General features: G+C 47.7%; 1 protein-coding gene across 2 annotated transcripts in view; it reads left to right on the top strand.

Moving 5' to 3' along the window:
• HSF1 (heat shock transcription factor 1) overlaps positions 1-12005 on the top strand; it is a 314446-nt gene that overhangs the window by 226804 nt on the left and 75637 nt on the right. Inside the window, exon 10 of one of the 2 annotated variants that reach the window (XM_069221019.1) lies at positions 9823-9903. The exons of the other annotated variant lie outside the window; for it this stretch is intronic. Coding sequence (XP_069077120.1) covers positions 9823-9903 — 81 coding nt within the window. The remainder of the gene's footprint in view (positions 1-9822; positions 9904-12005) is intronic. 2 annotated transcript variants of the gene reach the window in all.

The raw sequence follows: 12005 nt of genomic DNA on the forward strand, positions 1-12005 counted from the left end.
TACATAAAATGCAAAGTACTCCACACAGGTAAGAAAGGAACTTTGAATTAGAGCAGTAACATACACAGTTTTAGTTACAATGGCAATAAGCTATTTAAAAAGTGGACACAGTGCAAAAATCAACAGTTCCTGGGGGAGGTAAGTATTAGTTGTTTTTTCAGGTAAGTAAGACAATTACAAGTTCAGTTTCCTGGGCATAGGCAGCCCACTGTTGGGGCTTCAAGGCAACCCCAAAGTCACTGCACCAGCAACACAGGGCCGGTCAGGTGCAGAGGTCAAAGGAGGGCCCAAAACACAGAGGCGCCATTGGAGAACAGGGGTGCTCCGGTTCCAGTCTGCCAACAGGTAAGTACCTGCGTCTTTGGAGGGCAGATCAGGGGGGTTTGTAGAGCCCTTGGAGGGACACAAGTAGGCACACAAAACACACCCTCAGCGGCACAGCGACGGCCGGGTGCAGCCTGCTTAGCAGGTGTCGGGTTTTCAATAGAACTCAATGGAGGGACCTGGGGGACACTCTGGCGGTGCAGGCAGGGCACAGGGGGGCTTCTCAGGCCAGCCACCGACTGGGCTAGGCAGAGGGTCGCCTGATGGTCACTCCTGCACCGGAGTTCGGTTCCTTTTGGTCCAGGGGGCTGCAGGTGCAGTGCTTGGTCCAGGTGTCGGGTTCTCCGTTCCAGGCAGTCGCGGTCAGGGGGATCCTCTGGATCCTCTCTGCATGCGTCGCTGTGAGGGTGCAGGGGGGGGGGGGGGTCATCTCAGGTTAGTCACGTAGTTGCAGTCGCCTGGGAGTCCTCTCTGTGGTGTTAGTTCTCTGGAGCTCGAGCTGGGGGCTTCGGGTGCAGAGTGTGAAGTCTCATGCTTCCGGCGGGAAGAGTGAGTTCTTTGGACGTTGCTAAAAGTTGCAAAGTTGTTGCTGTTTTTGAACAGTGCCGCTGTTCTCGGGAGTTTCTTGGTCCGTCGGATTCAGGGCAGTCCTCTGAGGCTTCAGAGGTCGCTGGTCCCTGTTGGATGCGTCGCTGTACAGGTTCTTTGAGTCTGGAGACAGGCCGGTAAGGCTGGGGCCAAAGCATTTGTCATCTCTGCAGGCCTTTCAGGTTAGCAGTCCTCCTTCTTTGTGTAGGTTGCAGGAATCTGATTTCCTGGGTTCTGGGTCACCCCTAAATACTAGATTTAGGGGGTTGTTTGGGTCTGGGGGGCAGTAGCCAATGGCTACTGTCCTGGGGGGTGGCTACACCCTCTTTGTGCCTCCTCCCTGAGGGGAGGTGGGCACATCCCTAATCCTATTGGGGGAATCCTCCAATCTCAAGGTGGAGGATTTCTAAAGGCAGGGGTCACCTCAGCTCAGGACTCCCCATGTGGCCAGAAACTTGTCTGGTTGTGGCAGGCTGGCAGAAACTGGTCAGCCTAGCGCTAGGAGTCGGACTGGTATTCAGGGGGCATCTCTAAGATGCCCTCTGGGTGCATTTAACAATAAATCCCACACTGGCATCAGTGTGCATTTATTGTGCTGAGAAGTTTGATTTCAAACTTCCCAGGTTTCAGTGTAGCCATTATGGAACTGTTGAGTTCGTGTTTGACAAACTCCCAGACCATATACTCTTATGGCTGCCCTGCACTTACAATGTCTAAGGTTTTTGCTTAGACACTGTAGGGGCATAGTGCTCATGCACATATGCCCTCACCTGTGCACCCTGCCTTAGGGCTGTAAGGCCTGCTAGAGGGGTGACTTACCTATGCCACATGCAGTGAGAGGTGGGCATGGCACTCTGAGGGGAGTGCCATGTTGACTTAGTCATTTTCTCCCCACCAGCACACACAAGCTGTGAGGCAGTGTGCATGTGCGGAGTTAGGGCGCCCCAGGGTGGCATAAGACATGCTGCAGCCCTTGGAGACCTTCCCTGGCATCAGGGCCCTTGGTACCAGGGGTATCATTTACAAGGGACTTATCTGAGTGCCAGGGCTGTGCCAATTGTGGAGACCAAGGTACAGTTTAGGGAAAGAACACTGGTGCTGGGGCCTGGTTAGCAGGGTCCCAGCACACTTTCAGTCATCACTGGCATCAACAAAAGGCACAAAGTCAGGGGGTAACCATGCCAAGGAGGCATTTCCTTACAAAGGCACAGAATGTAGTTGGCTTAATGATCCAGACCGACCTTGAAAAGAGGATTGTACTAGGATTCAAGCCTTGAAGTGGGGCAGCAAAATGATCAACATCACCAGTTCTGCAAAAAGCTCTCAAAGCATGAATTGTTTTTGCCCACTCGAAGATGAGATGCAGAATCAATCAGGGCTGAAAATATACCTTCAAGGAATCTGGATGTGTAGTACAAAGAGAACTGTGCCCCCAAGGTTTCAATTCTGAAATAAGTATTTGGTCTTTTATTTGATAATTCTACATTGAGTTGAATTTGGTCCTTCCTCTGATTTCTGTGGCAGTGCCAAATGCATTTAATGGGTGTTAAAGACAAATAAGGGGTGCAAGTTCAAAGTTACTGCAGTATTACACAATCGTATTTACATATAATTGCTCTCACATAAGTCAGTCAAGGTTGCAATGCAGCTTGCGCGGTGCTATGTGAATAAATGAATGTTCACATATCACGCAAAACAAAATGTCTTGGGTTAATCAAAATATGTTGGGTAGCAACCGGAGTCAACTCAACATGATCGTCTGGGGTCCCTACTAGTCCGTTCGGGATTCAGTTTTAGTACTAAATTTCATGACATTGCGTCTTTGTAGGTTGAAGTCAGTGGATCTCATAACTAAAGCCAGTTGTCTGCCTACATCCTAAATCAAAACAGAGATACATTGTCCCCATTTAGAATTGTATTGATCGCAAGGTTGCTTTACCAGCAACAATGTAAGTGTCTATAAAGCATTGCTGATATTCCCATCAATTAAAAGCTCCATGGCTTAATGTGCTAAATGAGGACATCAAGTTGAGTCAGCTGTAATGAATATAGTGGTGTTTCAGAGTGCCTCTCATCAAATGGTATATAAATGGAATTAGTGGTAGACCCAGGTGGTAGAATATGCCTACCACCATATTGTATGCCCCACCCACATTGTGAAGTCATAGTCTATTGTGTAAATGTAGAATTCTCTTCCAGGGGATCCTCATCAATAGTCATAAACATTGAATATTCCCGCCCTTGTGCGGGGACCCCGGAGCATATATAAAATATATACACATTATACATGTGTAACAAACAGTCATGCAGGCTATCATGTTAAAAACAGGCTAAAATGCTTTATTTCTATGAAGTTTTTTTTTTTTTTTTTTTTTTTTTTTTTTTTTTAATTAAATACTACAATAGAGCCTAAATAAGTACCCAAGCTCCTAAAACTAGGCTTGGGGAAGTAAGCAGTAGCAAACTCTAGTGAAAAAATAGAGAAAACTGCATTGAAAAACAATGAAGCATTCTTAGCCAATAGGCTGCATGTAGGTTAACACAGGAGAACCATAAAAACTTTGGCACTGTGCCTTTAAGACCCTGAGCACCTCCAGTATCCCACCATGCCTCAGGGGTGAAGGAAAGGTGACAGTTGGTTCACAGTTAGGTCAGTTCTTTTTTCCGGCTTCTTCTGAGAGGATCCTGGAGCATTGAGCTCTCAGTTTTTCTGAGTTTTCCTCAGAAAAATTCTTTAAAAAAGCGTTTTTTCACTTTTCACTCGACAAGTAACATCTTTGTCTGAGCTAGGAAGGTTTTTTCTGACAGAAAAATGCCTTCTCTTTTTGTCAAATGCCCTGCTTGTGGGAAGAAGAAGGCCCAGTCAGATCCCCACTCTCTGTGCATAGTGTGCCTGCCTCAGAGTCACTGCCCTGACACTTGTAAGTACTGTAAGAACATGTCTAGGAGGACTCTGAAAGACAGAGAGAAGATCCGACTTCATGGGCTTCAGGAGAGGAAAAGAACATCGTCCTCCTCACTCCCCAGGCATCCAGAAGGGCATTCTCAGGAGAGAATGGCCCAGTCGACGTCGACAGGTAGGAAAATACCTGTTTGTTCACCGTCGACGTCGTCGCTACCACCGTCCCACCGGCATAGATCGCCGTCGACGGCGACGCACCCGACGTCGAAGGGAACGGCGTCGAGGGAACATCAGAGCAGGGGCAGGTCTCCGTCGACGGCAGCCCGCCGATCGACGTCGAGCCATCGCCGGCATGCCCGGTCGCCGTCAAAGGCTGTGCGCCCCCCGACGTCAGGACACACGGCGTCGAGATCTCCACGACGGCACGAGAAACATCCGCCGTCAACCTCCCATCGCTCCACGTCGAGGCACACGACGGCGAGCAGGTCGAGGTCCAAGGAACGCCGTTCGACGTCAAGGCAATCAACGTCGAGGCAATCAACGTCGAGGCAGGACCGACCGACTGGGCGTCCTTCGACGTCGAAACAGCCATCGACGTCGACGCAGGTTTTACCTGTCCAACAGGGAGCAGAACATCGCCCCTCGCCAGACAAGGCTCCGTCTCCAGTGGTCTCCATACCGAGCGACTCTTCTCGGTCAAGAGCATCTCCTGGGCATGTCTCGCCCATCAACCTATCTCCGAGATGGCTGGAGAGCCTCAACAGACCAGCGGCCTCCCCAGATTCGCAATATTCGCGAATGTATTCACCCACTGCCTCCCCGCCAAGAACGCCATCGCCGACAGCCGGGGCAGAACGGGCTCGTTCAGCTCCTCGACAGCCGACCGCGAGGTCTAGGCGCTTGGCTACAGCGTCCCGCAGCAGATCTCGCTCTCAACGGAGATCCAGGTCGCGCTCAAGAAGATCACCCTCTTGGTCTTCATCAGGTTCTTCTGTCGGGCGTTACTCACCTACTCTTACAGATTCACCACCTGCTAGAGTCTCACCAATGGATGACATAACCACTTTCAACGAGGTGTTGCTAAGAGGAGCACAGAAACTCAATATAGAGGTTCCAGAACCGTCTACCTCCTCATCAATCATCTTTGAGACGCTACAACAGAGATCAGCGTCGAAAAAGTTGCTGCCTCTAGTGCCTGGTTTGTTGCAGCCGACCATGGACACTTTTCTGGCCCCAGCCTCGCTTAAGTCTGCCCCGGCTCGGATTCTTAAAAAGTACAAGGCTCCAGAGCAAGACCCTTTATTCCTTAGAAAGGATCCGCCACCAGACTCAGTGATCGTAGCTGCCGCCCGAAAGACCCACTCGGTGGCATCTTCATCCACGGTACCCCCGCATAAAGAGAGCAGACATTTAGACTCTCTGGGAAGAAAGATGTGCGGGACAGCGGCTTCAGCAATGAAGGTCTCTAGTGCGTCTGCGCTCCTGGGCAGGTACGATCGTTCTCTGTGGGATTCCCTCAGTAGATTTACAGAAAAACTGCCCAGAGAAGACAGGCAAGATTTCCAAGAGATGCTACAGGAAGGATGCCTGGTATCTAACCAAGTTATCAGCGCGGCAGCGGATGGGGCGGATTTGGCGGCTCATGGGTACGCACATGGTATCTGTGCGAGGAGATCTTCCTGGCTGAGGCTCACTGGCTTGAAACAGGAGGCACAACAACGTATCCTGAATCTCCCATTTGCCGGGAATTCTCTATTCGGTGCCCATGCAGACGAAGAGATGGCCCGCATGAAGACCGAGGTGGATACCATGAAGGCGGTAGGCCTCGAAAGAAGGAAAGATTTCAGGCGGAGATACAGACCGTACGATAGACGCCCTTTCCAACAGAGGGTTCAAACCCTTCATTGGTCGCAAAGGTCTCAGCAACGACAGGGACGCCCTCTGTTTCAGCGAAGAAACACAAGGGAGCGAGGGTCAAACAGACCTCAACAGTCCAATCCAAAAGCACCCACTAAGCAATGAAGTCTCGCTTCCCTCGACACTGTACACCACTCCGGTGGGGGGAAGTATTATTGCTCATCTTCACGAGTGGCACTCTATCACAAGAGACAAATGGGTGCTCAATATTGTCGAACATGGCTATTCTCTCCTTTTCAAGCAGCCTCCACCACACTTGCCACCAACCAAACACAATCCGGCTCATCTCACCTTGCTACGCAAGTAGGCTCTCGCCCTCCTAAGAAAGAATGCCATAGAAAGGGTTCCACCTGCCCACAGAGGAAAGGGGGTCTACTCCCGTTACTTTCTAGTAGCAAAGAAGGGTCAAGAGGGCGTTTTCAGGCCAATCCTGGATCTAAGACTGCTGAACAAACACATAAGAAAGCAGAAGTTCAGAATGCTAGCGCTTCACCAAATTTTCCCTCAACTGCATCAGGGAGACTGGATGTGCTCCATCGACCTGCAGGATGTGTATTTCCACATCCCAATAGCTCCAAAGCATCAAATTCCTGCGCTTTCGAGTAGCGTTACAGCATTACCAGTTCAGGGTTCTACCCTTTGGCCTGAAATCTGCTCCAAGAGTTTTCTCGAAATGCATGGCAGTGGTGGCGGCGCATCTACGAAGACAAAGGATATACATATATCCATACCTAGACGACTGGCTACTAAAGGCTTCTTCTCCGGAGCAGGCGAGAAGCCATCGGGACATTGTACTAGGAGTTTGCGAAGCTCTAGGTCTTCAGGTCAATTACCAGAAGTCAACCTTGACTCCAACGCAGAGTCTTCACTACCTAGGAGCTATCATAAACACAGAACTACAAAAAGTGTATCCTTCGGAGGAACGACTGTCCTCAATAAACAAGAAGTGCCAGGACCTGTTGAGAGCCAGCGCACCTACGGCACGTCAGGTGACATCACTACTGGGCTCCATGGCATCGTGCATCTTTATTGTCCCAAATGCCAGACTCCACATGAGACCCCTCCAAGAGGCATTGGAGGCCAATTGGAGCCAAAGAACAGGTCGCTGGGAAGACACAATGCGGCTACCGGAGGTAGCACTTCAGTCATTGAGATGGTGGATGCACAGACCTCACCTGTCAGTGGGCGCTCCGTTTCACCAGGTACTTCCATCCGACACTCTGGTAACGGATGCGTCTCTTCAGGGATGGGGGGCTCATCTGGGTCCTTTTCAAGCGCAGGGTCTGTGGTCAGACAAGGAGAAGCAGTACCACATCAATCTGCTAGAACTCAGAGCGGTCCATCTGGCTCTCAAGTCTTTCACACCGCTAATTCAGGGGAAAACTCTATTGATACAGACGGACAATACAACCACGATGTATTACTTGAACAAACAAGGGGGAATGAGATCCCTACCCCTTTCACGAGAGTCCCAAGCGATATGGCATTGGCTCCTGGCCAGAGGAATGTCAATCACAGCAGTTCACCTGCCAGGTCAGCAGAACTTAGAAGCAGACTTTCTAAGCAGACACCTGGAGGACGTTCACGATTGGGTCCTGCACGACGAAGTCGCAGAATACATCTTCGCGCAATGGGGTCGGCCTCAACTGGACCTCTTCGCAGACGATGTAAACAGGAAATGCCCAGACTTCGCATCCAGGTTCTACCGTCCGGGATCTCGAGGGAATGCCCTGTTGATCGACTGGTCCGGGACATTTCTTTACGCTTTTCCGCCGATTCCCCTCATTCCGGCAGTGATCAGCAAACTTTACGGATCCAGGACCAGAATGATTCTTATAGCGCCACAATGGCCTCGACAATTCTGGTACACGGATCTCCTCAACCTGTCGGAAAAACCTCCCAGGAGGCTGCCGTGCAGACCGGATCTTCTAAGCAGAATGGAGGGCAGGATTCTGCATCCCAACCTACCCTCTCTGAGCTTAACAGCATGGCTCCTGAATTCCTGCAGTATGGGCACCTAGGACTCTCGCAGGAGTGCATGAACATCTTGAAAGAGTCCAAACGGCCTTCCACGCGGCGTTCCTATGCTTTTAAGTGGAAGAGATTCTACATATGGTGCTGTCAGCAAGGCCATAATCCCATACGGGCGCAGGAGGACGTCATACTGTCCTATTTGCTTCACCTAGCGAAATCCGGTCTGCAGGTATCATCTATTAAGGTACATTTGTCTGCTATTACTGCCTATCGCAAGTCACCTTCTCAGGAATCCTTCTTTACGAAACCTGTAGTCAAGGATTTCTTAGAAGGTTTGAAGAAAGTTTTTCCGCCAATTCGGAGGCCTTCTCCTCCGTGGGAACTGAACATAGTCCTAGCAAAACTTATGGGCCCTCCTTTCGAGCCTATCCATAAGGCCTCCTTACAACACCTTACGTGGAAAACGGCTTTTCTGGTGGCCATTACTTCAGCGAGGAGGGTCAGTGAGATCCAGGCCTTGTCTGCAAAAGAACCGTACACGGTTTTTCATGACAATAGAGTAGTTCTACAAACTCAACCATCTTTCCTTCCGAAGGTGGTGTCAGAATTCCATATTAATCAGACCATAACTTTACCGACGTTCTTTCCCAATCCGGAAACTCCGGCTGAGAAAGCATTGCACTCATTAGACTTGAAAAGAGTGCTGAAATTTTATCTGGACAAGACAAAATCGATTAGACACTCTAACCGCTTGTTTGTGAACTATGGTCATTTAAGGACAGGAGAAGCAGCATCTAAGCGAACAATATCAAGATGGATAGTTTCTTGTATTGTTAATACTTACCAGCTAGCTAATAGACAATTGCTAGCGCGGCCTAGAGCGCATTCCACAAGGGGAAAAGCGGCTACTGCTGCTCTCCTTAACAATGTTCCTATATCTGAGATTTGTAAGGCTGCTACATGGAAGTCTGTCCATACTTTTACAAGACATTATTGTTTAGACTCAGATGCAAGAGCGGATGCCCAAGTGGGGCAGGCCTCTCTAAGGAATTTATTTGCGTAAGACATGTCTATTCCTGCACTTCTATCGGACAGTCCGCTGGGTTTAGGGATGGGCTTGCTAATCTATTCAATGTTTATGACTATTGATGAGGATCCCCTGGAAGAGAAGGATAAGTTACTTACCTGTAAATCCTAGTTCTCTTCCAGGGGTATCCTCATCAAAGTCATAAACAACCCACCCTCCTCCCCGGACACACGTTTACTGGAAGTGCAGGACAGACAGTATTTTGATTCAATTATACAAATTGTCACCGTAAAAAGAACTGACCTAACTGTGAACCAACTGTCACCTTTCCTTCACCCCTGAGGCATGGTGGGATACTGGAGGTGCTCAGGGTCTTAAAGGCACAGTGCCAAAGTTTTTATGGTTCTCCTGTGTTAACCTACATGCAGCCTATTGGCTAAGAATGCTTCATTGTTTTTCAATGCAGTTTTCTCTATTTTTTCACTAGAGTTTGCTACTGCTTACTTCCCCAAGCCTAGTTTTAGGAGCTTGGGTACTTATTTAGGCTCTATTGTAGTATTTAATAAAAAAAAAATAAAAAAAAAAAAACTTCATAGAAATAAAGCATTTTAGCCTGTTTTTAACATGATAGCCTGCATGACTGTTTGTTACACATGTATAATGTGTATATATTTTATATATGCTCCGGGGTCCCCGCACAAGGGCGGGAATATTCAATGTTTATGACTTTGATGAGGATACCCCTGGAAGAGAACTAGGATTTACAGGTAAGTAACTTATCCGTACTGAAATTCCGAATGTCATACATCACTTTAGGTTATATTTAATATGCTGTAGTGTGCCACGACCAAAGGCCCTATGCATCAGTCATTCTGGATTTAAAAGGGAGAAGAAAGGTTAGCATCATACACTTTTCAGCAACAAATAATTTGGGCTTGCCATATGGTAGTTGGTGACTAGCAGTGCATCTTCCACTTAACCTTAAACTCATTTTCCATGCTCTATTTAGTTGAACCACCAATAGTTTTGCTTAGTATCTGTGCTGTATAAATGGGGTATTTAGTAATCTTCTTTTGCTTGTATCTTTCAGTTTGAATTGCAGTCTGCAGATGTCAGAGATCACCCATCTTTTCCCCAGCCCTCCTTCTCCTCAGTGCAGAACACAGCAAGGGTTAGCATGATAATCTGTTTTACGTACTTTATTCAATGCAGAACTCTGTCCCTGGGAACTCTTGGAGAAGAGCTCTGTATAAGTGTTTCATCCAGTAGAAAGTTTGTTTAGGTAGCTTCAAACCTAGCTGAGTAAGTTATCATCGGATTTAGCGTTTGGCAAAATTGATTTCTTTGAACAATTTTTGGAAGTAAACAATAAGGGTTAACTTTTAGTACATCTGTTTGCAACGATCTTGGCACTTAAGACTGTACATGGTGACGTTTCGCAGAGATGAGTGGAGGAGTTTGGGGTTTTCTTTATGGCATAATTCTAGGCTTGAGAGTCTTGAATCACAGCTTCAGCCGAGGTGCACTATTTGCGTTAGCATATGTGGCAGTAATATTCACATACTCTGAATACTCCTCCCTGCTAGCATTTGGCCAAACATGTGCAACTTTTTTTTTTTTTTTTTTCCAAAGAAGTTCAAGTCACAAGATCTGCTGTGACTCCTCCTTTGGTCCAGAAGGCATCAACTCACAGGCTCCACCATAGATTGTTTTGTTACACCATCAGGCACAGCTGTTCGGGAGGCTGCTCTAAAGTCAAAGCATTATACGCACTGGATTACTTTCTTTTTCAGTTCTCCAGTATTTAATCTTTCACTGATTCACATGCTTGAATCTTCCCAGTTGCATTGTGTTAGCCCCACAATAATTTTTTTAATAAGCAGTACTAAAAGCACATTAACAGGCCATAGAAAATCAATTGACATTGTTAACCAATTCACATTGTCTTAATACACCCAAACTTCAGCCAATCAGAGGCTGGACCCATGACCACTTCACCCCAGCAGAGCCACTCTTCCTCAGATTTCCAACTGCACATCGTGTATGAGGGAGTCTCCCTGAGCTCTACAGTTTGTGAACTTTTCACCTCTTTGACTGATTCAAGACCTGTCTGAATCTTCAAATTACTGTACCTTCATATTTGGCCATGTCTGAGGGATCCAAGAAGAGGCTTTTCAGACTATGTAGATCCTGTGGAAAAGCATGGATTTTTTCATGGGACCTTCAGTAGGAGTGTCTCTACTGCCTCCATCCAAACTGTGTGCCTAAAAAATGCAAATATTGCAGAACTTTCTCTGCAAAAACTATAAAGGACAGAACAGCCAGGCTGCTGTTATTGCTGCAGAAGAAAAACATGCAGATCTCAGTCTGGATCCGAGGAAGAGGAAGGTCCCAGGCACTCTTCTCAGGAGGGCAAGCATAAAAATGAGAGCTCAACATCATATTCAAAGGACTTAAAAAAGCAAAGGAATGGAGATAAGGACCTATCCAAAAACTCTTTACAGACAAAAGCATCATCCTCTTTTATGCCTTTTACTCCTCAGAAGACATTCTCGTCGATGAAGGTGAGCCAGTCGACGAGAAAGGCAGTCAGTGAACACTTCGTCGTTGGCGGTTTCTTTGGTGAAGACAATCACCACGACTATCACAACCACTTCTTCGTCGACGGCAGCTCCGGCGACCGCCACCTCGTTGACAGCGACCACAGCTGCACCGTCGACAGCTGCACCAATCCCTCATTCCCATCTTCTAGCCACCGAGGCATCAGAAGATGAAAGTATTTTTCGGGCCGGCATACAGCCCATTGCAGCTGCGAGTAAAATTTTCAGACTCATACGATGGGGACAACTGGGGGCACAAGGACACTTTCATTAATCTGGAAGGTGATTAGTCATTTTCAACTTGTGATCAGCCCACCTCACAAAGATATGACTCTTTTTTTCAGGAGCACTATCCTTACGAGGAGCAAGAGGAGGAGGAACACCACCAGGTACAAAAAGATACCATTACAATCCCTGTTTCGCTGATATCTGATTTGAGACCTATGCTCAACGATTATTATAAATGCTTCACAGACACTCATGCAACAATCCCTGTCACTTCGAGAACTATTGCCACATCTGTTGGGTAGCTCTAATCTACAACCCCTGTACCAGAGAAGAATAGTGAACAAAGATTGGGAACGCCTGTTGTAACTAGAAGAGGCGGCTACATTGATAGAAACCAGGAGGATCAGCCTGAAGGAGAGCTGCTTACTGACCCACGTACACCTGG

Source organism: Pleurodeles waltl, chromosome 2_2, assembly GCF_031143425.1.
Source record: "Pleurodeles waltl isolate 20211129_DDA chromosome 2_2, aPleWal1.hap1.20221129, whole genome shotgun sequence".
Lineage (NCBI taxonomy): Eukaryota > Metazoa > Chordata > Amphibia > Caudata > Salamandridae > Pleurodeles > Pleurodeles waltl.